This window comes from Pochonia chlamydosporia, chromosome 5 (genome assembly GCF_001653235.2).
Source record: "Pochonia chlamydosporia 170 chromosome 5, whole genome shotgun sequence".
Taxonomy (NCBI): Eukaryota; Fungi; Ascomycota; class Sordariomycetes; order Hypocreales; family Clavicipitaceae; genus Pochonia; species Pochonia chlamydosporia.
The window spans coordinates 2,581,120-2,608,087 of NC_035794.1; the positions used below are offsets into that span (position 1 = coordinate 2,581,120).

At 52.2% G+C, this 26,968-nt stretch overlaps 10 protein-coding genes and 1 non-coding gene across 11 annotated transcripts; 6 read left to right on the forward strand and 5 right to left on the reverse strand.

Moving 5' to 3' along the window:
* Positions 1-484: 484 nt before the first annotated feature.
* On the forward strand, positions 485-1,572 carry VFPPC_13961 (hypothetical protein; the record flags this gene model as incomplete). Its single annotated transcript, XM_018291733.1, has 2 exons — positions 485-1,150; positions 1,198-1,572. The coding sequence occupies 2 exons, from the start codon at positions 485-487 to the stop codon at positions 1,570-1,572; spliced, it is 1,041 nt and encodes a 346-aa protein (XP_018142192.1).
* A 276-nt stretch (positions 1,573-1,848) lies between these two features.
* On the reverse strand, positions 1,849-3,638 carry VFPPC_06080 (guanosine-diphosphatase; the record flags this gene model as incomplete). Its single annotated transcript, XM_018285176.1, has 3 exons — positions 1,849-1,906; positions 1,962-3,339; positions 3,410-3,638. 3 exons carry the CDS (start codon positions 3,636-3,638, stop codon positions 1,849-1,851), a joined length of 1,665 nt encoding a protein of 554 aa, XP_018142193.1.
* An 854-nt stretch (positions 3,639-4,492) lies between these two features.
* Positions 4,493-6,497, reverse strand: VFPPC_06081 (carboxypeptidase S1; the record flags this gene model as incomplete). Its single annotated transcript, XM_018285177.1, has 4 exons — positions 4,493-5,425; positions 5,483-6,140; positions 6,195-6,307; positions 6,369-6,497. The coding sequence occupies 4 exons, from the start codon at positions 6,495-6,497 to the stop codon at positions 4,493-4,495; spliced, it is 1,833 nt and encodes a 610-aa protein (XP_018142194.1).
* A 547-nt stretch (positions 6,498-7,044) lies between these two features.
* Positions 7,045-7,116, forward strand: VFPPC_17296. The gene has a single exon. It is a non-coding gene; the product is annotated as a tRNA-Thr (tRNA).
* A 364-nt stretch (positions 7,117-7,480) lies between these two features.
* VFPPC_13962 (thioredoxin) lies at positions 7,481-9,282 on the forward strand (the record flags this gene model as incomplete). Its single annotated transcript, XM_018291734.1, has 2 exons — positions 7,481-7,753; positions 7,822-9,282. The coding sequence occupies 2 exons, from the start codon at positions 7,481-7,483 to the stop codon at positions 9,280-9,282; spliced, it is 1,734 nt and encodes a 577-aa protein (XP_018142195.1).
* A 1,330-nt stretch (positions 9,283-10,612) lies between these two features.
* Positions 10,613-10,971, reverse strand: VFPPC_13963 (hypothetical protein; the record flags this gene model as incomplete). The annotated part of the gene is made up of 2 exons (XM_018291735.1): positions 10,613-10,791; positions 10,854-10,971. 2 exons carry the CDS (start codon positions 10,969-10,971, stop codon positions 10,613-10,615), a joined length of 297 nt encoding a protein of 98 aa, XP_018142197.1.
* Positions 10,972-12,058: 1,087 nt separating this feature from the next.
* Positions 12,059-13,153, forward strand: VFPPC_06082 (CobW domain-containing protein; the record flags this gene model as incomplete). The annotated part of the gene is made up of 1 exon (XM_018285178.1): positions 12,059-13,153. The coding sequence occupies one exon, from the start codon at positions 12,059-12,061 to the stop codon at positions 13,151-13,153; it is 1,095 nt and encodes a 364-aa protein (XP_018142198.1).
* A 394-nt stretch (positions 13,154-13,547) lies between these two features.
* VFPPC_13964 (hypothetical protein) lies at positions 13,548-14,930 on the reverse strand (the record flags this gene model as incomplete). The annotated part of the gene is made up of 1 exon (XM_018291736.1): positions 13,548-14,930. One exon carries the CDS (start codon positions 14,928-14,930, stop codon positions 13,548-13,550), a length of 1,383 nt encoding a protein of 460 aa, XP_018142199.1.
* Positions 14,931-15,357: 427 nt separating this feature from the next.
* VFPPC_06083 (solute carrier family 12 protein) lies at positions 15,358-19,483 on the reverse strand (the record flags this gene model as incomplete). The annotated part of the gene is made up of 5 exons (XM_018285179.1): positions 15,358-17,069; positions 17,126-18,134; positions 18,190-18,637; positions 18,700-19,237; positions 19,303-19,483. 5 exons carry the CDS (start codon positions 19,481-19,483, stop codon positions 15,358-15,360), a joined length of 3,888 nt encoding a protein of 1,295 aa, XP_018142200.1.
* A 3,543-nt stretch (positions 19,484-23,026) lies between these two features.
* Positions 23,027-25,362, forward strand: VFPPC_06084 (amino acid transporter; the record flags this gene model as incomplete). Its single annotated transcript, XM_018285180.1, has 2 exons — positions 23,027-25,126; positions 25,192-25,362. 2 exons carry the CDS (start codon positions 23,027-23,029, stop codon positions 25,360-25,362), a joined length of 2,271 nt encoding a protein of 756 aa, XP_018142201.1.
* Positions 25,363-25,799: 437 nt separating this feature from the next.
* Positions 25,800-26,897, forward strand: VFPPC_16270 (fungal transcriptional regulatory protein; the record flags this gene model as incomplete). The annotated part of the gene is made up of 2 exons (XM_018294023.1): positions 25,800-26,095; positions 26,177-26,897. 2 exons carry the CDS (start codon positions 25,800-25,802, stop codon positions 26,895-26,897), a joined length of 1,017 nt encoding a protein of 338 aa, XP_018142202.1.
* Between the last annotated feature and the right edge of the window lie 71 nt (positions 26,898-26,968).

A 26,968-nucleotide genomic window follows, 5' to 3' on the forward strand; every position in this document is an offset into this window, starting at 1 on the left:
GAGAGGAGTGGTTCAAGGCCTCGAGGCTCAAGCTGCGGAGGAGTTGAGGTCTGGTCTCGTTGCTTGAGGCGGCGGGTGGACGGCGAGCTGGGGTGTTTGACGGAAACGAATGACTGGGCAGATGACTGAGAGCAGAGACATTGACCAGGGTTAACTGGCCGCAAGGTCTCCACTGGTCGACGCTGGTTGATTGTCCAGGGAACTGACTGCTGCCTCGAGCGCTGAAATGAAGCAGGGCTAGTGGCTGTTGCACTCACTACAGTGGTCGACAGGTGCAGCTAGCCAGACATGGACTTGATGTGGGGCTTCCGTCTCTCATCCCAGTGACATCAACTCCAAAGCTCGAACATCATTGCATTTCATGCATGTGAGATCCAACGACCTTAAGAGTTGACGACGACACCCAATCCACACGTCTCTTCCCGAAAGAGCATCCCACAATATACAAACACATCCCATCATGACACCGTCATAGCAATAACCAATGGCCACAACCGCGCCATCATCCATCCTCCCCAAAATCCTCGACCTGACCGACCTCGAACTTGCCATCCTCCTCTGCCTCCTCACCCGCGAACACGGCATCATCACCACGCCCTCCTCCTCCCTCTCCCTCCTAACCACCGAGCTCAGCCTCGTCGCAACGCGCACCTTCAACCTAACCTGCTCCATAATCAACTGCACGCCCACCACCACCCTCGACGACTTCGCATCCGCCCTCCTCCTCCCGCAACAACCCGCACAAACCCTCCAAAGACCAGACTACTTTGTCCACAGCCCCCAGCGAAGCGTCCACGCGTCCCCTCTCCCGCCGCCATCCCAAATCGCAAACTGCATCCTCGCCAAAAACCTCAACCTCGCTCCGAAAACCGTCCAGATCCAGGCCCTCGAGCTGCTTCGCACCCGCCGCATCTTCACACGGACGGCTGTGCAAACTGCCCCCAAGCAATTCATCTTCATACCTGTGCTAGAGGCAGATAGCCCGGGGAGAGGAGAGAGGGTGACACCTCACTTGAACGACTTCTTTTCCCTGGCGCATTGGCACGACCCGGAAGATGGGTTCGTGAATATCGATGAGGATGAGGAGGCGGAGACGGGGTCGACAGATAGTGTGGTTCGACGGGATGGTTCCGCGTTGATACCAGAAAGTGTATGTGCTGATTCGGTAAAGGTGTGAGGCATGCTAACGCAGTGTAGGAAATAAGCCATCTTGCGCAGCTCAGCCAGCGGGTACAAGTAGATGTTGAAATCACCCGGTACCAAATGAATATCGTGTCGTTTTTACGCATGCACCGTGCCGTGGCAGATGGCATAACGCCCAATGCCACAAAACATCTCGACAAATTGATGCGGTGTCTGGCTCCTTTGCACGGACTAGACTTTGTCACGCCGGCGCTGGTGGGTGTTGCTGCGAAAAAGGTCTATCTGCATAGGATAAGGATCACTACGCCAGAGAATGAGAGGAGTATGCAATGGGGAAGCAAGTTAGAAGCCGTGGCAGCTATACTAGAAGACATGGGACCAGAGGAAGTAGTCGATGATGTTTTGGGAATGGTTACGGCGCCGATATAGCGAATCGCCAGTATATTATAGAATTCTATTATGTCTTGACGCACTGTTTTCTTACAATGCCCTGCCCCGGACGTGACATTGGGCACACCCATGTTTCCCATGAATTTTAACCGTGCCGTCATCACAGACAGCTCTTTTGTGCCTGTTTCCATTTCAATGTGTTCCTCTCCGCCTCTGACGTTCGGCGTCATACACAATACCCATTCATTGACCAATTGAATAGTAAAAGATTACAATGCTTAAAAATGACCTCTAAACGCCTACTTGAAGCTCTTTCTACGAGACTTGCTTAATCTTGCATGACCATCCGGACCCGGACTCCAAAAGAGGCAAACTAAAAGGCTGTTAGTCACAAGAAAAACGACGAAAACGCTCCAAGTTGAACATACCTAGCACCCAGGCACCATCCCAGCTCATTGCCCTTAATCTTCTTGGCAATCTTGACCTCTCGGTCGATGGGCATGTCATATCCGTGGTGTAACAGCACCGTCATAAAGTTCAAATCCAGGCAGTACTGCTCGCGGCCCTTAAGCTCCTCGAGCGCACCGGGAATGCTGTCAAAAGTGCCCCATCCAGGTTGACCCTTGCAGACGGTCTGCGCCAGGTCGTGCAGCTCGCGAATGGTGAAGGAATCGGGCATACCGAGGGGTTGAGTGCGGTCGTAAAAGTAGGAAAAGATGTAGACGTCTTCCTTGGCAAACGTCTTTGCAAGTGAGGGCTGGTGAACACCGTTGAATGAGCAGGGAGCAAGCTTGCATTCCTTGTCCTTTTCGAGGATTCGCTCGGCGAGACTGCGGCATTGAGAAGCATGCGAAGCAGAAGGTTCAGCGGGGCCGGTGAAGTTGTACGTCTTCTTGGTGTCCTTGTCGAATTCGACTTCAATTTCACGGGTGCGGCCGGGTGTGATGCAAGGGTGAACAATGGGCTTGGTTTGCCAGGTGGTATCGTCCGACTTGGACTTCTTCATATCGTTGACGAGAAGTCGGTGAATGGCATTGCGGGCTTCCATCAGGCCATAGCCCAGGTGAGAGTGCTGGTAGAGGTCGAACTTCTGACCACCAAAGTCAAGAGAGAACTTGTGCTCGCCTTCGGATAGCTTCTCGGGCATGCCTCCAGCCTTGGCCGCCTTAAAGGTCGGCTGGAAGACAATCTGAGTCGAGCCACCACCCAGGTCGAAAACAGCAGCCGTCTCCGTCTTGTCGGGGCCGCCAATCTTGCCGAGAAGATAGTTGGTCGTGATCCAGGCGTAGACACCTTCGTCGGCGCCATCCATGACGGCAACGCCGCCTTTTTCGTCAGAGACAACGGGGAAGGGATAGTCCTTCTCGAGATGCTCGCGGACCTGCTTGAGGATGGCGTCCGACTTTTGCGGGCCAACCTTGCGCAATCCGGCCGTGGCCTTGACGGCGACGGGGCTGCATCGCTTGAGCTTCTCGGGAACATTTTCCATGGCGACGGCCAGCAGGGGATCCAGAGTCTTGGCAGCGGCAACAGGGTCGTCTGCGTACTTGCTGAGGCCGCCGACCGACTTCTCCGTCATTTTGAATTCTTCGTGCTCGAGTTCGGGGACGGGACCACAGTTGTTGAACTTGTAGACGTGAATGCGGGATCCGGTACTGCCAGCATCAATCATGAGGACGTATTGAACAATGGGCTTATCCTTGGAGTACGATTTGGTGCATCGAGCGGTTCCGTAGGACGAATCGGCAGGGACCTGGCCATTATTGGACTTGTTGGCGCTGCCACTGTTGCCAGACTTGTGAGAGACTGTAGATTGTTAGATTGTGAGTTCAAATACACTTTCGTCTTTCCCTGCCCTGGGTTAATAGTCACGCACCCTCATTGTAGACATCAACGCCTCGCGGCGACAGCCAGTAAAACAACAAGCAGACGGACAGGACGATGGCGGTCGTCTTGACCCACCGCGTCTTTTGCGACTGCGACATCCACTGTTCCTTCATCCTCGCAAATACACCTTGGGGGCGACCGTTTCCGTATCGATCAGGCTTCTCGTGAGGGTCGTGAACAACGTGTTTCGTCGGCAGCGAGACCGACTGTTTTCGCATGAGGGATGGTTGTGTCGAGGGGAAAGCCAAATTCAAACCTCGCTCTTCAACCGAAGAGACGAGCAAAAGAGCGAACGAGGTACAACGGTGTGTAACGAGTGACGCCTACGCAAGCTTCATGCAACGTGACCTGCAGGCGGGATATGTCGACGAGGGTATATCCGTTGACTGGCGACGAAAAGCAAACTGTAGGTAATGAAGGAAAGGAAACGAAAAAAAAATTAGGTTGGAAACAAGAAGCCAAGCCACGCAAGATGGAAAAAGGGATGAGAGCCACACTGACTATTGACAGGCGGAACGTGGATGGCGAACAAATTGGTGGGTACGAAGTATGAGAAAGGGGAATATGGATGGAGTCGTCGGGCCAAAGTGCTTGGTGCATGTGGAAAAGGAGATCAATTGGTTGACGAATCAATGGCGGTGCGTGGTGAATGTGCAAATCGAAACTCCACTTGCCCTTGATTCTGTCCCTTTGTCGCTGCACTGTCGATTTCGAGGTGGCAAACTCGGGACGCCACTTTAACTTTTGATGCCAAAAATAATGAATTGTGTCTAGCATCATTTTGACAGAAAAGGCTCAATATTTACTCATCTGGTCGAATTCACATCATCAACGGACTTCCGTCGCTCGCTTCTGACTTGAATGTGACGCTCTGAAACACTCAATGCCGTCTTGACGATCGCAACAGTGGCACAAGCCGATCTGGTCGAATGCGGAAGCTCAACAACCACAATGCAACAACGAATCCGGCAGCACCAACTCGACATCAATTGATCTCATTCGTAGCAACAAACGACTCTTTACGCCAACTATTTTATTTCCACGACTAACAGCTGTACTGGCTTCCAGAACGTTACAACTCGCCATCGCCAACCTCGGCCGCATCCTCAACCACAAAGTAATCCTTCACAGTCACCTTGCCGCTCTTCACCTTCTCCCACACTTCAGGCGTGCACGTCTCAGGCGCCAAGATGTAGCACTTGGGCTCCGGCGCCTTGGGAGGAGCCTGCTTGACATGCCATGTACTCGAGGGCCCAACGGTCGACAACTCATCATGCACAGGCAACAAGCCAGTAGGGATATCACGGTTGAACAGCGCTCGCATGAAGATTTCATACGCAGCCTCGGGCTGATACATGGGAATCATGTGGCCTGCCTGGTAGACACGGGTAAAGCTAAAGTTGCCGAATTGACGGGTGAGACCGCCAACGCCTTCAGACGTCAGCAGAGGGGTATACCCAGCCTTCTTGAAGTCATTTGCGCGGGAGTACGGAATGGCAAGAGAGGACATTTCACCGCCAATCCAGTTGCATGCAAAATCGCGATCACCATACATCATGTGGACCTTGACACCGGAATCGAGAAGATAGCCCACCGCGTCGAGGAACCCGCCGTGCACCTCGTCTAATGTGCCGACAAAGTTGAGGGCCACAGTCTCTGAAGACATGGTGAAGTTGATGGGGCTGCCGAGAGCACGGAGGGCTTCCTCTTGCGCCAGGTAGCCGATGTAGTGGGGAGGCGGGAACGGATCGGCCTTGGGATGGGAAATGTCGAAACGGGCATTGTTGTTGTTCTCAAAAGCCTTTTCGCCGGCCAAGATGCACTGGTCTTCCATGTCGGGGCACAGCTCAGAAGGCAACTCGCGAGCCATTCTGAGGGCGTTCTTGTCGAGGGTGAGAAGCTCGTTTTGGCATTTAACGATTTGATCACGGCACCCTCCTTTGCGGGTAAAATTGTGCATTAGCTCATCGTAGACAGTCTTGTTGATTGCCTTGATGTCGAACGTCTATGGTTTGGTTAGTAAGATACGTTGGGCGTTGTTGGTTGCAACGATCACACTTACATTGTTATATGGAAAGATGATGGACGCTTCTTCCTGGATAACGGCATCCAAGTACCCATTGACGATGCCCAGAGTGTCAAGGTGAAGGTAGTGGGCGTGCTCAACGTCAATTGTGCCGTTGAGGATCTTTTCATTTTGCTGCTGGAAGAAACGCATGAACCCCGGTCCGTAATGGCCGCCATAGCTCTCTGCCCACATGCTGATGCGGTCATCATTGGGCTTGTAGTGCGGGAACTCGGTGAAGAATGTCTGGGCAAAATGCCACAGGGCATGGGCAGCCTGCTGGGTGCTGTTGGTGGTGTGAGACGACTTTTGACTGGGGAGAGTGCCAATGTGTGTGGTGAGGTTGACTTCGGGCAGTCCGTTGGAGAAGTCGGTGGGAACAATCTTGACTTCCTCGCCGCCAGTGTAGATGGTGACGTTGGTGGGGATGTCGTAGGAGAAGCCGACCTGGACGGGCTCGTCAATGTAAAGCATATTGACGTGGTTGTTCCAGCTCCATGGGTTGTGGATTGGAGTCTTGGAGTCGTCATCAATGAAGCAAGGGCCGTTTTCCCCAAGCAGACCGATCATGGACGAGCCTCCAGGGCCCCCGTTGAGCCAGATGGCTAGGGGTGCGTTTTCTGGGTCATGGCGAGCCTCAAAGAACCAGAAGAACCTAAATTGATCAGTTGGATGCACAAATTAGGGCGCAAAATACTTGACCACCTACGTGTTGACGGGATAGTCCTGCTTCTCGCCCGAGGCATCATCCAAGAGACCCGGCGGCAGATGGACGTGACCAGCGTACGACTTGACGCCGCGTGTAGTTTCACAAAGTCCGGGCTGTTGCGAGATGTTAGTAATTTGTTCAATTGATTTACGGGGAACAGATGGGGAAGCTCACCTCTTTGAAGGAAATGGTGACATTCTCATGAAACTTGGACTTGATGACCTTGACGCCCTCTGGTGTAGGAGGAAATTGAGCCGCGGCCAAGCCCGCCAAGCCGCCAAGCAACAGAGTTTTGGACAGCATTCTGTCTTGACTTGGATCAATTGACAGACGACCAAAGGTTGTTGGAGATGAAATCGGGATCAAGTTTCCTTGTAGTCGACGAAAAAGCTAGGCATCATGACCACGGAACTCGTACCCTATGGTGAGGACATACGCCACGGCTCCGTTCCTGATTCTGGAGCTCCGTCCACCTTGTTGGCCGTGTTAGTTGACGGATGATACTGCAAAGAGCTCCAACTGGGGCTATCTCTTGTGGGGAACGCTTCTAGTATCCGTCACCGTCTTATTCCCTCCATCTCGACCTGCCTTTCGAGGAACGCCGTCGGAACCGGTACCCGACAACGATGTTGGCAAAGGCGCCAATACCATCTGCGGCCAAAGGCTGAACAACTAAAGTAAGACTAAGAAGACCTGAAAATGGAGCTGAGATAATTGCACACCAGGCAACAATGGCATGGGAACAAAACCTAGGGCCGGCAAAACCGGGTGTCAAGGTGCCCGCACGCCATAGCTTTATAAGAACAAATAATTCGCCACGCTAACAACCCCATCAATGGTTAGGGGATTAGCCCTCGTAGCACAGTGGTAGTGCGTGTCACTCGTAATGACAAGGTCGTCTGTTCGATCCAGGCCGCGGGCACATTACTCTTTTTTTGCCGTTTCCTTTTGTTCGAATACATTTTATTTCTTTGTTCGAGAGATCGCACAGTCATTTGAAACATCAGGAATAAAACTTTCTTTTTTTGCCTGCTGTGAAGGAGCTGACTAAACCGAGACAGTACAAAGCAAGGTTCAACTGTCGGAGTCGGAGTTCAGCACCAATACCGACGTCAGTCACCTCCAGAACCTTCGGCTCACGTACTCCGTGTTGCCTGCGCTTCACGCAATGTCACAATTCGCCTCCCACGACAACCCTTAAAATCGAACAACATGCCCAGGAAGTAGCCAGCCAAGAGGGAAATAGTTACAGTCATACTTTTCAAGCCAACCCCCTACAAGCCGACATGGACGTCCAACTCCTAGTCTACGACCTCTCTCGTGGACTCGCCCGCCAAATGTCCATGGGCCTCCTGGGCTTCCAACTCGACGCCATCTACCACACATCAATTCAACTCAATGGCCGCGAATACGTCTATGACGGCGGCATCATTGCCATCACTCCAGGATCTTCTCACCTGGGACATCCTCTAGAAAAGATTCATCTCGGCACTACAAACTTGCCAATGGACATCATCGAAGAGTACCTTGATTCCGTACGGCCCATCTTCACACTCCAAGTACGTCGCCATCACATACATCTCTGACCTCACGCACGCACACAACCTGTAGTACTGACCGCCCCCAGGCATACGATCTCTTCCGCCACAACTGCAACAACTTTAGCGACTCTTTCGCCAACTTTCTCGTCGGCAAAGGCATCCCCAGCCACATTGTCAACATGCCACAAGCAGTGCTAGATTCTCCCATGGGCCGCATGCTGCTGCCTCAATTAACGCAGGGAGTAAACGCCGGCCGATCAAATGGGTCTATTCTCGGCTTGGAGCAAAGTGCACAGGCTTCAACTAACGGGACCAAGGCGCATAGAGTCCAACTGGTTTCAAGGTCAGACGAACTCTCGCGACTGCTGGACAGCGCAAAGAATGCATGCGCAGTCATCTTCTTCACCTCGGCTACATGTCCGCCTTGCAAGGTCATGTACCCGCTCTATGACCAGCTAGCAGGAGAGTTTGGAGGCCAGGCCACGTTTATCAAGGTCGACATCTCCCAGCCACAGTCGATGGACATTGCGCAGCGTTTCTCGGTTCGAGCAACGCCAACGTTTGTTACGATGCTCAAGGGCAAGGAGGAGAATAGATGGAGCGGAGCGGACCAGGCGGCGCTGAGGGGAAATGTGCAGCTTCTTGTACACATGGCACATCCGTCCCATCCGCATGAGAGACTGCGACTGCCTAGCTTCTCTAATCCGGATGCAAAACCAGTTCTCTATACCAAAGTTCCACCGATGGCGAAGCTGGATGTCAAGATGGGACCCAAGGTGGCCAACCGACCGCAGGTGAAGAAGCTCAAGGCCTTTTTGGAAGCACGGAGTACAGTTGGTCCTCAGGACGCCGTTGTCCCTGACCTCGGGGAGCTGTCCGAGTGTATTCGGGAATCGGTCTCTGAACTCCCTCCCGAGGTATTGTTCGCCATTATCGACCTGTTTCGATGTGCATTGTCCGACCCCCGTATCAGCGCCTACTCCGCCGAGGAGGCAGAGCAGAGAACTATCAACACTGTCTTGAGTGTCGTCAACAGCATGGACTCTTGCCCGTATGCGTTGCGCCTGGTGACAGTCCAGATGGCATGCAACATGTTTTCAACACCGCTTTTTGCGCACCAGGTCCTGCGAAATGCGAGTCTCCGCTCTGCGCTTGTGCAACTCGTGTCGACAAGCTTTCTAGACGAAGCACACAACAATGTACGAGTAGCGTCATCATCACTGCTGTTCAATATCGCCCTAGCGAATCGTCGCGCGAGAGACGGAGATTCCAACAATGGTCTACAAGACGATGACCAAGTAGAACTGGCAGCAGCACTCGTAGAAGCCATCAGTCAAGAAGACAAATCAGTAGAGGCACTTCAGGGCATGCTATCCGCCCTGGGTCACTTGGTGTACGGCACAAACCTGGACGGCGAGCTGGCCGATCTTCTAAGAGCATTAGACGCGCAAGGGACGATATTAGCCAAGAAGAAGCATTTTCCAAACGAGAAGCTCATAGTAGAAGTGGGAGATGAGCTGCTGGGCAAGGGGCTGCGCAAGCCGTAATAGATATCCAGCATTTAGATGTAGCATAGCGACTGGTACCTTGTATACAACCTATTCATTTACCGCGACATGTTTGCTCTGCGAGTTGAATCACCTCACTGTGCTACAGACAGTCTCTGAGACACGGTGTCAGTTGAGTATAAAAGGCCACCTGACCCCCAACAGCTGTTGCTGGCCTCTGTTTCTGCAACATCCTTGCCTCTTTTAAACTCTATTTGTTAGCCAGCACGTACAATTCACACACACATCGAAGCCAAAATGTTACGCAAGGGGGCATTCATGGCCATCTACTTTGCCATCTTGGTGATCGCAAGCCCTTCCGCTCCAACAAAGGGCATGCAATACCCCAGCTGCGGGGGCCTTACGGACAAACCTCACGAGTGCGAAACGCAGTCCATCTGTATGGATGACCCGCGCAAACCGGACAGCTGTGGCATGGCATGCGATATTCCGGGCATTTGTATCCCGCGGGAGGCCAAGCTTTGTAGGACGGGGAGGGAGACGTGTCCGGAGGGGCAGAGGTGTTTTGGGGATCCGAGGGAGAAGTGTAAGAAGGAGAGGAATTGTAGGGGATTGTGTTTGTATCCTTTGGAGGGGTGACGTGGGCGGGTGATGGGTTGAGTTGCATGGTGAATCGTATTGACGGCCCGGCTGAGACAGAGGTTTTCTTATCTGGCACTATGATTTGCAGCTTGGAGCTGTTGGTATGAATGACCATGCGGTTCGGATTGATTGTCTGATGGCGACATTCGGTTGCACAGCACAGATAATGTATCAGCGGTGCATCGAGCAAGTAAGAATATGGCTATGCACAAGCTAAATTGATCTGAACGTTTCAACGAATGCAAGTCCACGCTTGAGTGACATGATAACTGCACGAGCATGGCGTACAATTGAACCAGGCAGGGTAGAAAACATAAAGGGTGGCTGACTCATCAATCAGCGTCGGCCCCACACCCCAACCCTTTATCTTCCCACACACACGCCAAACTTTTCAACTTTTCTTCCTTTCTTCTTCTTCATCAAAAAGCTATCTGAGCTGCCACGACCTTCACCCAGACCTTCCCACGGTGTCGCGTTGCCTTTCCCCATCGGGGAATCGCTCAGAAGAGTAAAACCCTTGGATATAGGAAATTTTCCGCAAGATCGTTTTCGGACGACAGCTGTAGGCGGAACAATGCCAAGAAGGGGGGACATACTTTTGATGAATGAATGAAATTTTTGGTGGAGGATGGACTGTGATGTGATGACATGACATGACACTCTATTCTGCTGCACTCTGTAGTCATGTATCGGAAAACCGTGTCAATTGTATACATCTATCGTACATTTACTGCGCAACCTGGTCCAAATCCCCTCCAGGCGCTTTACTCGCATGCTGGTCCCGCACAAACGCTTCAATCTTGTCGTCGTGATGCGGTCGCTCTGGCGGGCCGGGAATATGGCTCTCTGGGGACTTTTCTTTTTCGGGTGCGAGTACTTTGGCCGCGGCTGGGATGTACTCGGTGACTAAATGTGATGTTTGTCAGAAGTATTCTGGATCAGGATTTGAGTGATGAGGTATTGCGCACTCTTTTCCACGATTGGATTCGGCTTGCTTTCCGACTCGCGTTCTCGCTGGTCCACGGCCGCCTTGTCCAGCTGCGTTTTAAACGTTTCTTGTTGATCGGGTTCGGTCTTGGATGCCATTTTGTGGTACGCTTTGCAAGTTGTATGACTGTTTGGAGAACCGGATTGTGCAAGGCAGATGGCTGCGTCGGTTGATATAGTTTGATTGATGGGCATGGATGGATGGCCAAGGCGGTTGCATGACGTCAAATTGGCTGGGCAGTGTGGCGCATCGGTTTGTGTAGACGTGGGGTCAAGGTCAAACTTGGTTGATTTTGCAATTGTACGGTATGGGCAGCTGACTATGTATTATGGCTATTTGTTTGCACGGCCTCAATGTTTTCCGTGCGATGCCTGTGTAAACGTGAGCAGTTACGATGGCCCAAGTCGAAGCCGAAGTCCAATCTGTGGTCTGCCTCCAACAAGGTCCATGTCCCGTTCAGAGGATGAATTTGATCATCACGCAAATCCGTTAGATATCAGTTGCCACCTAAAGACCACTAATAAAGTTTAAATGCGGCCCGGATTTATAGATCCCCAAGATCAACAAGTCGTTGGTGGAGTCGGAATATGCTCATTCTGCCCGAGGCCATTGGCCGTGGACGTCGAGGCCATACATATTCGGATGACAGTCCTTGCCTACGCCGTACACCGGATAGAATTAAAGATTACAATTATCAAGAGACTGCAATGACAACGCTAAGCCCAATACATCCCAAACGACATGTCCGCCAAAGACTAGAATCCTCCCCGATCTCATCTCATCGACACTCAACCAGACTCTTCAAAATGGCCAACGCTCCCTGATCCTCCGCCGTTCGGCCCCTCCTTCGAAAGCACCATCACCAGGCTGCATCCCGTCCCCCGACCTACACCTACGGCTACCCGCTTCATCTCCAAGCTACCAAATGCAATTGAATTCTGTAAGAATATTCATTATATAAAATTAGCCTCTTACTTGAGTTCAATTTCTTCTTTATGTCGCTATACAACGTCCATAAATAGCATGAAGACACCCCACTTCACACCCACTTCCCCTATGATATCATCCAGGCACAAGTGACACTCAATTCCCGATAAGATAACCAACATCCAAGCCAAAAAAAACTCACCTCAACCCAACACCTCCGAAACACATCACCACTCACCACCACCACCAAACCCGAAAATGGCTCCCATCCCCATAACAATCATAACCGGCTTCCTCGGGTCCGGCAAAACAACCCTCATCCTCAACCTCATCCCGCAGCTCCTCGCCAAAAACCCCTCCTACAAACTCGCCCTCCTCAAAAACGAATTCGGCGACCTAGCAATCGACTCGCAACTCGCCTCCTCCTCCTCCATCTCCGGCGTCCAAGAGCTCCTCAACGGCTGTATATGCTGCAACCTCGTCGGCCAGCTCGGCCCCGCGCTGCAGCAGCTCCAACAGACCGTGTCGCCCGACCGCATCGTCATCGAGACGAGCGGCTCCGCCTTCCCCGCCACGCTGGCCCTCGAGGTGAACCGCCTGGCCAGAGAGACGGGCCAGTACCAGCTCGACGGGGTGGTGAGCGTGATTGACGTCGAGAATTGGCAGGGGTACGAGGACACGAGCTACACGGCGAGGATTCAGGCGCGGTACACGGATCTGATTGTGTTTAATAAGTGGGAGACGGCGGGGGAGGACCGGTACGAGCTGTGCGTGGATAGGGTGGGCGATTTGGAGGTTGATGTGGCGAGGGTGAAGAGCGATAAGGGGCGGGTGGATGTGGATTTGGTGTTTGGCGTGGATGGCGGGCTGGCGAGGGAGTTGACGGATGCTGAGGCTGGTGCTGGTGCGAATGGACATGAGCATAATGGTACGAACGGGCAGCATAGTCACCAGAGTGAGGTGGAGGTGCTGTCTGTTGAGCTGGCGGCTGAGGGAGCGGTCTCGACGGCCAAGTTGCTGGCGTTTTTGGAGGCCGCGCCCAAGGATGAGGTGTATCGGATAAAGGCCGTTGGGACGCTGTCAGGCACGCCAAGGAATTCGGACGCCGACGTGCCGCAGCCGTTGGAGAGTGCGGGTGGTCGGTATATTCTCAACTGGGCGTTTGGTCGGTGGACGTTTACGCCGATGGGAGAGCAGCAGGAGCATGCGTCCAGTGGTGACGTGACGCTGAGGATGACCATGATCTTGGCGCGGTCGGAGAGTAATCGGTGGAAGAAGAAGTTGGAGGCTGGTGGGTATCTGGAGGTGGATGGTGTGAATAAGGGGGAGTTGAGTGTCAAGAGAATCTTATAGACTAGATGGCGGATAGACTTTGATGATAGACATGACTGGTTTGTTATGAATTGCTAGATTTGGCGCGTTAAACAGATATGATTGAAATGCGATAAGACTACTTGAGGCCGTACAGAAATGTGAATTGCTAAATGCAGTGCCTAAAAAGATATGATTGCAATGCGAGACATGCTAGAGGCTAGACAGAAAATATGACGCGCTCCAAAACAAAATATCAAGCCAATAGTCGGGGGCCAAAAGTATTTAAACAAAGGTATCGCATATCCCCGTTATGTGTTGAGGCATATTGAGCTGTGTTAGTGTATACTTGGATATATCCAAATACCTTTGACCACAGCCTGTACATATATCTATCATCATGCTCAACCAAGTTCAATTTCAACACTGCTAACCCTCACACCGGCGCGCACGCAATCAACTCATCAGACCGTGGCCTATCCAACCCATCGGGCCTTACCCACAAAAGCGTCCCTAGGTGCCATCTCACTATCGTTTTTCGGTCTTGAGACCTATCTCGTGGTTTCTGGCCATCCTTTAAAGCTTTGGCGTACCAGTCTTCTGTTGGCTTGGTAGAGATTCCTCCTCCCAACTCAGCAGCAATTTGTGTAGCAATTTGCGCAGACACGATACTAGTCCCGTATTTAAGCGGCAGCGGCTTCCCAATGCTCCGCTTCGCACTCGCTGTAGACTGCGGCGTTTGAACACTTTTGAATCCCGAAGCACTGCCCTTTATCTCTATGACGGCCCGCGGCGAGAGGTCTCTCTCTGAAAGAGGCACACTGTCTCGAGATGCAGAGGTCGCGGCATATGGTGATACGGCCATCTCTGTTGATTGCAAACGGCCCTTTGCGCTTGTCGCTGATCCTGGCGTCGTCACTCGGTGCGCTGTCCCGTCCGATCTTCGCAAACTGGTCCTTTTTGGACTCGATGTAGCCTGTTGCGAGACGGGTGTACGAGATCGAGACGTGCTGCCCCGGCTGGAACTGGCACGCCGTTTCTTAAGATCCAGCGGCGCAGGAGCCAGAACACTGTCCGCATCTCTCCGGGATGTCAAGCCTTTCGGCGTTGGTACCGCCGAGAATCGTTCCAATCCCGCTACGCTGTAGTATGCCGCATTCTTGGCAGCTCCCGAGATTGGACGCTCGTCGACCTCTGCTAGTAAGTTGTCTTTGGGCTCTCTACTTGGCCTTGGTGGTGCAGGGAGCGGCGATTCTAATCTAGCAGGCTTGGGATGGAGGGGGTCGACTGGTGTCGGCGGCAGGTGTAAATTGGCGTACTCGCCGATGACGCTTTCGACGGTGCTTTCCCTGGGAGTAGTATTTGCCCTGGAGTCTGCAGACTTTCTGGCTGACGATTGTCCTCGTTGTACGCCAGACTGCTCCTCAGTCTCGGAGCACGTCTGTTCTTCGGAGGAAGGAATAGGCTCGTCTTCATAATCTGATTCGTCACCCCCAGTTCCAGCCACTGCCTTGCCCGCAACAGCATTCTCATCTAGGTATACGCTTGACGTGGGCCGGCGCACCGTGGACATCGCCGACGCACGCCTGATGCCGGCCAAAAACAAGTTCATTTGACCAGTACGACTGTCGACTTCGTCTCTTGCCTGCTCACGACGCAGTCGCTCAGCCTCGCCGGCTAGCTGGTTTCGACTCTGCTCGTCAATCGGTCGGGTGCCGCCATCATCGTGGAAAATAACCGGGCTTCGGACCTCTTCCTGGGAAGGCGGACGTGAGGGCGGGCTGTTGGGGTCTGTCTGGGGTAACTTGGGAGGAGGCATTGCGATGTCATGGTGGAAATGTTGAAAACGAGACCTGTTGTGATTTCACCGAGGGAGTTGTAGAGGTAGTGATGCTGTTGGATGCTGCTTTGTGTGTGTTTTTCTTAGAGTGAGTGAACAAGTGTGAAGCGAGCAAAGCATTAGGTCGAGATGAATGGAATCTTGCATTTTTTGGCCTTCAAACTGATCGTGACTTCTTTGTCATTGTTGTGTGTGTGTGTGTGACAAGTGCAAGCGAAAGCATTGAAACAAAGGATGCAGTGAACATCGTCAATTTATAGACTAACAAAGACCGAATTAATATATCGCTATGCACTGAGTTTGTGAGCGCTATGCTGAATGCAAAGAGAGGCGGCAAAGAAAACGAAAAAGGCAGGTATAGACCATCGTAGTAAGAAAATTAATCATGCATTCATACAGCTCGTGTCTAGAGACTGACTGTGACAGTCATGTTGTTGCTGAGAACCATCAATGTAGGCGGCAGATTATTACAAAGAAGTTCAACGTCAGAAAGGTACTGAATCGTGGACACTTCATCAAGGCTGGTTCCTTCGGACGGTATCGGCAACGTCGTCATCAAGACGCCTGTGTCCTTGGAGTGTTGGCGCATGAGTTCGTTGAGAATCAAGTGCTGCGCGCGGCTGGGCAAGTCGTTGAATGAAATGGCTACACCTCGCCCCGAAAAAGCCGACCCTGTGTCTGCTTCGGTGCCGTCTTTGGATTCGGGTGCACGATATGTTTCAACATGCTCCGGAATGACCAGTGATATCGGATCCTGACCATGTACTGAGTACTGTGAGCCGTGCCTGGAGTGATGCCGTGAATGGGAGCCTGAGTGCGGTTGGGATGGAGGCTGCGACACAGGCCGGTCTGCAAAAGATATAGTTCTTGCGCCTTCTTCGCCGCTTACTTTAGTGTCGGGCAATGGCCGGCTTGAAAACTTGCCAAGCGAGGAGTGTCTCGAGAATGCCGGCCGCTCGGCTCGCGGTGTTGGTGGATTTGATGCCACTGCCGCAAAGCTAATTTTGGAGCCTTCTCCTTCAGCGACAATTTTGGTCTCGGGCACTGGTCTACTAGAGAACCGAGCGGCAGATGACTGTCGCGAAAAGTTGGGTCGTGCCGGTGCCATAATCCCATCTCGTCGTGCGCCTCTCGAGGGACTCATGGACCGCGATCGCCGAGAACCAGCAGACGCGAAGTCGGGAACTCGAAGGGGGTCCAGTACAGGAAAAGAGTCGATTCTACTACTCGTGTCTACCTCTGGCGGGCTGGCACCGACTTCGGAAAGTTCGGGCACTCGCAATGTGACGGGCGATTCTGGCTTGTCTGCCAGCGTCTGAGACGTGTTCATTGTGCCATAGGATGGAACCTGCGTGCCTGTCTCAATGGTCCTGGACCTGCGCCCGCGCCCAGCCTTTGTAGGCGATTGTTCTGCCGGAGGGGAATTGCCTGGCTTGGACGAGAGCAACGGCTGCTGTGCCGGGTCTCTTTCTTCCATTCTTGGTTGCAGAAATGGGTCCCCGGCATCCTCTCCATATTCCTCATCGTCAATAGAATCTTCCGCGTCGGTGTAAAACTCAGTGTCCGACTCCGACTCTTCTTGGAGGACCTCGTCGTTGATGTGGGTAGTGTGAATGCCCATACTAACTCCGAGCTTGGCAAGTGTGGCAATGTCTGGCCGCTTGGGCATCTCTGACACTTCCGCCATGCTCTGGCGACGTGCATTTCCAACATCGTCATGAGGATTGTAGGCACCGGGTCGCCCAGCAGTCGAGTCTAGAATCTGCGCCAGCTGAGAGAGCTCCTGGCTAGAGGAGAGCTCCTCGGTCTGTCTGCGGAGCGCCTGCAAGTCTTCCCACCATTCCTCATCTTTGAGAGTTTCTTCCACAATGATTTCAGTGTCAATGTCGTTGGTAGTGCCGTTAATAATGAGTTCATATGTATTGAGATGGCCAGACGCCAAATAGAAGACGAGGACCTGGGCATCAATTCGCAGCTTCTCCAAGAGTGCCTTGACCCTTGCGCTCTCTTCGTCCACTTCATGCTCATACTCGACAAATACCACGACGCGAAGAGCAAATACTCTTCGCCAAGTTTGCACGCTTCGCAAAATGTGTCCCAGCTGCAAGATGAGGGTATCTGCACAAATTAGTTTACAGAATATTCTTGGCGCCAAACCATTCGAGTCCACTCACAGGTGTCAAAATTTGTTGTCAGTACATTTTTGCCATCTGAAGATATCTCCGCAGACATTTGAATGGGCCACAAATCAATGTACTTTTTGGCGTTGGATCCATCGTGGCGAGGAGTTTCCAACGCGTCGAAGCCATGAGCTATGGCAACGTTGAGTCTGTACTTCAAGGCGAGATCCTCCAACATGATCATGTAGTCGGTGGGAGACATCATTCCTTCGGTTCGGATAACGTCAGTGGGAAGTACACCCTCGAGCAGACGGGCAGATGTGTCTCCACGCCGGCGCTTGGCCGTCTTGCCTTGCGATTTGGGCCGGCGGCTCATCTTGTCAGCCGGGGACGCAGGGATATCGGGAATAGGCACTGTAGGGTTGGATTTTCGCAGGTCATCCATGTTATAGAATCCCAAAACTGCAATGTTTGGACGCATGCCACCAAGCCCAGCCGAGAGAATCAAGTTGCGCACGCCCCAGGTAATTGACGGGGACATGGTAAGCTGCACAAAGGCCTTGATTCTCGAAAATTCCGAAATATATCGAGTCCAAGCCTGCTGCTGCAATCGGGCTTCGTGTACGCCAGAGTTGAAATCGTCGGTTACAATGACATGGCCCAGAATATAGAGGGACCCCTTTTTCATGGAATTGCAAAACTGAATGAGCCGTGTCTGGCGGCGAGGATTATTAATGAGAAGAATAATATGTGGCCGCCAAAACTTTATGTGTTCAGGTTTCAACCGCAGCAAGTACTTTCGTACTTGATGGTAGATGAGGTTTTGTGAAACATCGCCCCAACGTTTGGGTGGGCAGAGGTAGTGTATCAGCAAAAATACGAAAACAAGCACGCAAATTGCGATCGCTGCGTACGTCTCGTCAATGAAGAACATGGCAGCAGCAGACAACAGACTGCCGATGCATGCCGTTTGCCAGTTGAAAAACTTGAAGCTGGGACGAAAGTTGGGGGCGGAGCCAATCTTGAGAAGAAAGCAAGCAAGATTCATGACGAAAAAGGTCATCTAAAATAACAGTCAGCAATTGTGGACAAAAGAAAATTCGGATACCACCGCTCACCTGATAACCCATAGATATAAAGGTCGCAATCTGGTTCAAGTCCGCGAGAAGTGCAACTTGTGCAATAGCATAAGTGAGAAGCACAGCCAAGATTGGTTCGTCGGCCTTCTTGGTCCCTCTGCCAAAGATGGACAACCCTGGAAGCAACTTGTCTCGGGCCAGCGCCTGGAAGAGCTTGGCAGAGCCAATGATGCCCATGAGAGCTGAGAAAAAGGTCACGGCACATTCTCCGGCAAGGATGATGGGTGCATAAAGGTTTGTAAGGGGCACAATGTTGTCATTCTCCAGCAATGAATCGCGCGAAATGGTGCATGCCATGGATAGAATCACAACAAAATAGACAATAAAGGTTGTCAGCATAGCCCAGAGTGTGCCTTTGGGTATGGCTTTGCTGGGATTTCTCAAATCTCCAGACATGGATGCTCCCGCAAATATGCCCGATGTGGCACTGGAAAAATAGGACGGACAGTTAGCACAATTGCAGACCACTTTGCGGACAGTTGAACATACGGAAACAAGATGCCAAACAAGTCTCGAAATGTTGGCAGGCCCCGGTAGACATTCTTATCGAAACTCGGGAGAAAGTTACTGGCAAGAGTCTCGAGGCTGAGACCAGTGTAATCGATGCCGGCGACTTCATCTCTAAATGGTGCCTTGAAGATGGCAGACAGAGGAATACTTACTACTGCCACGGTCAATATGGCCAGTAACAAATTGGACGCTTTCGAAAAGGTAGCCGATCCCAAGAGGCACATGCAGGTGCATATTACCAATGCTGCTGTCTGCAGACCATATCCCGTCCAGTACCCTTCGGGGAAGCCGGGTCCAATATTGAGTCGAATGCAATCAATTAGACCAACAATATTCATGGCAGTGTTGAGAGCTTGCGCCAGGAAGAATAAAATCCCAATAGACCCTCCGAATTCGGGACCAAGCGATCTCGATATCAGATAGTATGCTCCGCCGCCCTTGACTTCACCATTGGATGCAATGGCCGACAGGGACAGGGTTGTCAAGAGATCGACGCAGTACGCGGTAACCAACAGCCCTAGTTTCCAGTTAGTAAAAAGAGCGTTTGTTTTGGCCTGGATGAAAAGGAGGTTCAATGGCTACCCAAAATGCCCATAAAGCCGACTTGTCCCAAAATGAGGCCGAAACGCAAAAACATGAGAATGCTCATGATATTCAAGCACACCGGGATATAGACGCCGGATACCAAGCCCAGCTTGGAACTCTTCTTGACGTCCATGGCCACGGCCAGGGGATCAGCCTTATCATCAGGAGTTGCAGGCATCGCGGATTCGTATCAGAAAGCTGAAGGAGGAATCTATTTTGCGGCTATTGACGGACGATGCTACCTCACGGCAACATGTGCTCACTCGTCGTGGTCGTCCAGCAACGTCGAGGCATCACCGAACTGACGTGACGGTAGGCGAGGTTGAAGTTGGCTACGATGGCAAACATTTAAGAAAGCTGCCCAGCTTCCTTGTTGTAATGAGGGACGGTGTGAAGCCGGCATTGACCTCAACATCAAGGCAGACAAGTGCGGAGACGTTGTTTGTCAATCACCGCAGACGAAACGAGATTGGCTCTCATTCCATCACGGTCGTATGTCTGTGGTTTTTGGTGGTCCAAGTTGACGCCCACCTACGTCAGATCCGTGGCTTGCTCCACTTCACCGTTCGACCGCCTACACCACCTGCTGGTGCCAAGGCATCAGTAACAACCCTCTTGGCGGGAGCGGCGGTCAACATTGCCTATCGCCCAGAGACTGTGGACCCAATACAGGGCAGAAGTGAAGTGGAAAATTAAGGGACCGTCCTGGGTGTTGACAGTCGATGGACCTGAACTCGAGGTCGAAACAGCATGTGGTTGACTGTCAGGTCTAATTAGTGGCAGGCAGAAGAGACAAATTGTGAGCTTCCCAGTGTCAATGCCAATTATAAAAGCCATCATGACTCACGAGCATGAACCAACAAGAGCAAGTCTCAAACTTGACAATATGCAAGATGTAGCTCATATCTGCAGGCTGTGATGCATCTGCCAACTCCGAGTCTAGTATCTTGCAGAGGGGTTCTGTGAACCGCCTGTCGTGCACATTTAGACCAGACCTTGTCCGCCTTCCCTACCTACCTAGGTACTTAAGTACACCTCCCTGCGTCAACGTACCACCCTGAGACCTCTGCCATGCTCTGGCGGCGTGTATTCCCAACATCGTCCTGCGGATTGCAGGCACCGGGCCGCCCAGCACTCTAGTCCAGAATCTGTGCCAGCTGAGGAAGCTCCTGGCTAGAGGAGATCGTATCCCGGCTCCGGGGATGGCTCAACCACTGTCGCAGTTGTTCGTGTCCCTACATATACAGTCTGTGGTGGTCAAAGGTATTAAGACAAATCCAAGTATACACTAACATACCTACTACCTAGGTAGGTAGGTAGGTAGGTAGGCAGTCAATATGCGTCAGCGCACAACGCGATATGCGATGACTTCACATTCTTTCGACCCCACTGTAGATTCGTACACCCACTCACACCCGAACCTGGGGAACGACTTGTATGTGGAGGATGTGATGGCGGGTTTCTGTCATGATTGGCCCTCTTTCGCCCATTAGTGCTTGCAGGTGCAGTGCACATCATCTCCCGTCGTCTGGTGATGTCGTGGCAAGGATCGGCCAAGCCATTCACCAGCAAACGCAAAGGAGCCAGCCCATCGTAACCGTTCCTGATTGTGAGTTGCGGCATCTGCTGTTCACGGGACTTGGAAGATAGGCGGCTGTCTCTCTCATGTGCAACAACAGGTGACAAGCCAACTGCAATGCGACCAGCCAAGAGGACAACAGTCCATTCGATGTCGTTGTATGGGGCCGCTGCAATCAGTCGACGCTGGAAATATCCAATTATTTGTCGCATGGCTGACGATTTTCAGATGTAAGTACAACTTGACCATCCCAAAGTTGAGGTTGTGGTATATTTCAGGGAGGACGACGGCATCGTCAACACTTCCTGCTTTCTCTTCCACGACACAGCGTGGTTGAAGCTTCGCACAGTCTGTCGGTCCCATCACAATGAGTTGCAATGCAGATGAGCAAATCGGATTCCCAATTTTGGTGTGCCACCTAGGATTGTACGTAGTTGCATGTCTTGTGCACAATCACGGGCTGGTGCAACGACGGATCTGCGTTGTGTGGAAGCCACGACGATTCATGCCGCATACATGGTTGCCAGTTTTTTTGTCACCAGTTCGTTATTATACGTCTATCCGCAGGCGGAAGCCCAGATTCCCAAGTAATAAGGTTGTGGTTGAGTCAGGCCGCTTTGTCGGTTGTTCTCCCGATTCTGTGCGTGCCCCCTGCCCGACTGATGGATCTTTACTCCGTAGACGGATATGTCAATTTATTCATCACGAACCGTTCAAAGAACCGATCCAGTTGCACGCGAGAATGCTCAATGGTGGATCTTGTGAACCAGGGACGAAATGTTCGGCTACGGCTCCCGGCCGGGGTCGGTCATCACATTGAATCTCGCATGCTCCGTGGACAATTTGTGAGTTATTAGGCACAATGCCAGACAGTCGAGGCGTGCTGTAATACATCTGGAAAGATGAATTGAAGGCGTGCCAGCCACACCGTCCCGTGGAATTCGGAGCATCTTGATAGGCCTCGTTTGGTAAGGGTAAAGCAAGACAATTGCAAATACCATGTACTCCGAACTCTGGACACTGCACCATGATGCTGCTTTGGGAAAGGTCGGCGAGCACAAAGAGAAAAGTCTTGACAAAGAAATTGACAGCAAAATCCCGGATCTAGAAAAGGTTACGGGCAAGGAATCAAGATGGAATCTGTCATTAGTCGACAAAATTTCGGACCATTGACTCATAAAATGTGTTAATTGACGAGGAAGGAACAGCCCGATGATTAGCAGCTGCCAGTTTGGGCAGCTCACTGCAGCAAGGTCTCTTTCCTAGCAAGATGTGCCTGTCGGGACAAATGAAGCCGGCTGTGGTCCACACCAGCTTCGAGTTTAGTGGCCGCTGGTGGGGGCACTGCCCCGTCAGCTTTCAGTGGACATGGAGGTCTCCAGCTGGTGCAAGACGAGACATCGAAACAACCAGACAACTCAGGGTTGGACGTCAAGCTGGGTCTGGTCTGGTGCAACAAACATCCCAGCTGTCACCTCATGATGCTGTCACCAGACCCGCTATCACTCCATAGCACCACGGATATGAAAGCTTTGTCGACAAGGGCAGAGACATGGACCGGACTCAAGAACCCACTGAGGCCTTCAGGTCACTATTGATGCTTGCAAGCCCAACTGCTGGCCACCCAGGTGCCAGTCTCGTCCACGGCCTTTGGGCGGTGACTTGATTGACCCCACCAGCGTCTCAATGTTCCTAGTGTCCCCCAGTGCCTGAAAGCATTCAAAGCCAAAGGCTTTCCCTTTCACACACCAGACGTCGACCCCGAAACGCCAAACTCCGTCATCCTCTGCCACCACACCACACCACCAGCACGGTTTCACCAGAGGCTCAATTGACACAGTCAGCTGAGATAACGAAGCGCCGCTTTCGAGGCTTTTCTTTTCCAAGGTGCCTTCGATCTTCGACACGCGATAGCCCGCCCAGCTACCCTAGCCTGCTGTCGCCTTGCCGCTTGGCTTCTCGTGATACAGCAATTGTCCCTAGTTGCCGAGCCACACACCAGTGGATCCAGTGTTCGACACATTCCAGCCCAGCTCAGAGCTACACCTTCACAAGACCGCTGAACGAGATGCGATAAGAAAAGCCGTCCCGCTGAATACTGAACATACTCGCATCCCTTCCAGACACATCATCATCAGTAACATGTCTGTGCCTAGAGATGCCCTCAGCCCAGACGCGCGGCCGGCATCGCCTTTACCTGGCCAACCGCGGTCCTTTTCGTCGTCTCTGCCACGAGAGGAGTTGACGGCTCGTCTTGCTGAGCCTATTCACGGAACATCACCGCTTGCTCGGGGGGCTTCTCCTGCTCCAGGAGCTGATGCCTCACAAGCCACCGAATCTCCCTTTACCGGCGGAAGCTTTACACAGGGCCCCGGAGTCTCTGCCTTGGCCGCCGCTCTTTCAAATTCTCTAGGACAATCACCGCCTCGCCATGGTACTCCTGCAGCCCGACTCAGCACTCCTCCTCGATCACAATCTCCCGCTGTCCCCGCACGATCAGCTACCCCTACACACTATGGCTCCTTCGAATCAAGATCACGGCTTGGACCCGGTGGCCCTGGTAGCGCTACTGGCCCCTACGAGGATCCCGAAATCGTAAAACGACATTTGGTGCAGCCCGGCGATGCTGAGAATCCCACGTCAGAAGAATCGTCCCTGATGGGAACCGTCAAGGGCAAGCAATCCACAGACGCCAAGCCCAACAACCCCAATGACGAAGAATTCTCCAGTCTACAGCTCCAGGGAGGTGATGTGACCCGCGGCATATACAAGTGGACGGAACAGGCAGAGGCGAAGAACAAGCTCAGTCGTGCCAAGAGCTATGATCAAATGCGGCCGGAACCTGAGGAGGAAGTCATGGACATCAACACTATCAAGGTTCCTGGCGGATTCCGACGTGATCACCTGCGACGACGAGCATTCAGCCCAAGCGGTCAGCACGCCGAACAAGGTGGCAGTGGGGTTGGCTCTCCTGGAACACTCGATCAACCTAGGCTGTTTACTTCGAGTTTCCTGGAATTCTTATCCATTTACGGCCACTTTGCCGGTGAGGAGCTCGAGGAGGACGACGAGAACTTGGGACCCAACGAAATATGGGACTCGGGCGAAGACCGGGATGACGGTGCTGAGGAACCAACCGAGGACAGCGCGCTGCTGGGTCCGTCGAAGAAGAAACGCAAGAGAAAGGCCCGCGGGGGCAGTGGCCAGAACAGCCCCATGAATGCTGCTTTGCTGCTCCTCAAGTCTTTTGTCGGCACCGGTGTCCTGTTCCTACCTCGCGCCTATCTCAACGGTGGCATGCTTTTCAGCAACCTCGTCCTGCTGTTCGTCAGCATTCTCAGCTACTATTGCTTCGTTCTCTTGGTGACTACGCGATTAAAGGTTGAGGGCTCATTTGGTGACATGGGTGGCATTCTGTATGGCAAATGGATGCGAAATCTGATTCTAAGTTCGATTGTCATTAGCCAGATTGGATTCGTGGCTGCCTACACCGTTTTTACGGCTCAAAATCTGCAGGCTTTCATCCGCGCCGTATCGGATTGCAAGGCTTCAATCGGCATTCCGCTACTGATTCTCATGCAGACGGCCATCTTCCTCCCATTCTCTCTTCTCCGCGACATCGGCAAGCTAGGATTCACGGCCCTCATTGCGGATGCATTCATCATGGTTGGCCTCGCCTACCTATTTTACTATGATATCATTACCCTCAACGCCAACGGTCTGGCCGACATCATCATGTTCAACAAGAGGGACTGGACCTTGTTCATCGGTACCGCCATTTTCACCTTTGAAGGTATTGGCCTGATCATTCCGATCCAAGAGTCGATGAAACACCCAACAAAGTTCCCTCGCGTTCTGTTCCTGGTCATGATCATCATCACCGTCCTGTTTACCGTCATGGGAGCAGTTTCGTACGCCGCCTACGGATCCAAGACTGAAACAGTTGTTCTGCTCAACTTGCCCCAGGACGACAAATTTGTCAATGGCGTACAGCTTCTGTACTCCTGTGCCATTCTGCTGTCGACTCCGCTGCAGATTTTCCCCGCCATTCGTATCATTGAGACGGAGCTGTTTACCCGCAGCGGCAAGTACAACCCTTGGATCAAGTGGAAGAAGAATGTGTTTCGCTTCTTCATGGTGATGCTCTGCTCTGCAATTGCCTGGGGAGGCGCCGACCATCTCGACAAGTTCGTGGCTCTCGTTGGCAACTTTGCCTGCATCCCGTTGGTGTACATTTACCCAGTAAGTTTTGAACTTCTTTCACTTCCTGTTGCCACTTGTTTTGGGCTTCTACTAACATTGAACAGCCTCTTCTTCATTACAAGGCGGTTGCCCGAAGCAAATTATGGAGAATTTCCGATATTATTCTTTGCATCTTTGGATTCTTTGCCATGGCATATACCACAGCGCTGACTATCAAGAGCTGGGCGGATTCCGAAGGCCCGGGCCCGGGATACTGCGACCGAAGGAAGCCCTAGAGGCGAGAACCGTATGGACGTTGTAAAGCAAGAGATGGCGTTTCATAGCATTTCGTTATTGGTGATGTGGCGATTAGTACGTATTTTTGGTTTTGGACAGATTGTACACGTAGCCCAGTAGGGCTTAGAATTGCATAGTAGATACGCCAGTAGATATTCAAGATATTTGGCTCAGGGCCGAAATTTTAGAAATCACTGTTGGCCATTTGACTTTTGTGAAGAATGCACGGAGTGCTCCTAGGTTGTCAACGTTTCGTCATGATCTCGAACCAAGGATGGGGACAAGCCGGTGGAGACACATGCAGCAATCCAACCTCTGGCATGCTCGGAGACCGAGCTGACCACTGCTGACAATCATGATATAAACTCATCCTAAAGCCATCATCAACTTTCACAATTCCACCCCAAACACAGAGCAAGCCATCCCGTCAATCTTCATGGCTTTGCGCTCTCCATTCCGCCTGGCGCGTCACGCTTCCCTCTGGACAACCCGGTCCTTTGCCACGCAGCAACCCGCACCCTTCCCTACAGTTCAGTCATGTCCTTCGCCAACATGCGGGTGTGCAGCAACCCCAACCATGCCAGAGGGTATGGAAATTGATCACAAGAGTAATTTGAATGGTGTGATTTCCGGATACGCTGAACAAGTGCTCGTTTGCACGGGCCGAGATGACTGGACGTCAAGGATAGAGGATGAGAGTAATGGGGATAATCTGGCCGCTGATTTGAAGGAGCTGTTTGGCCGGGGAGGCAGATATAGTGATGTACGCTTTTCACTGACTCGTTTAAAAGAAGAAGGAGAAAGCTAACAAAGACAGCCCTTTCACAACATATCGGTCCTCAACTCGTCATTCCCATCATCTATACCGCCTCGTTCTGAGCTTCATTCCGCATCAGCCTACCTCCTCCCTTCATTCAAATACGTCCCCTTCCTACCGCGCATCTCATTCGACAGCGTACAGGCCCTAGCAAAGGGATTCCTGCTTCCTGAGAAACTGCACTCCGCGCACGACGGCCTCTCGCCCGTTCACCGTGACAGACTAACGCGGAAGGAAGCGTACCAGGGTTTATTACCGGGCGTTCAGGACGTCAAGGATGTGCTTGTTTTGATTTGCGGCCACGGAGGGCGGGACGCAAGGTGCGGCATCATGGGACCTGTCTTGAGGGATGAGTTTGAGGAGAAGCTTGCACGGAGGGACTACAATGTCGTTCAGGCGCCGGTGGAGGTTAATATCACACGTGATGATTCGCAACGGATAGAAGGGGATGTTTCCGGGAAGAAGATCGCTAGGGTTGGTTTGATAAGTCATATTGGGGGTCACAAGTTTGCGGGAAACGTGATTGTGTATATTCCGCCGGGGCATGAGGTGCCTGGGGGAGGGGAGCATCCGCTTGCGGGGTGTGGAATTTGGTATGGAAGGGTTGAACCGAAGCATGTCGAGGGTTTGGTGGAGGAGACGGTTTTGAGGGGGAGAGTCGTGGAGGATATGTTTCGGGGGGGGATTGATGCCAGTAGGAGGATATTGCGGATATGAGGGATGCTAATGTGGTGTATATTAGATTTTCTGTATATTAGAATTGATCCTGGCATGGGAATAGATCATGA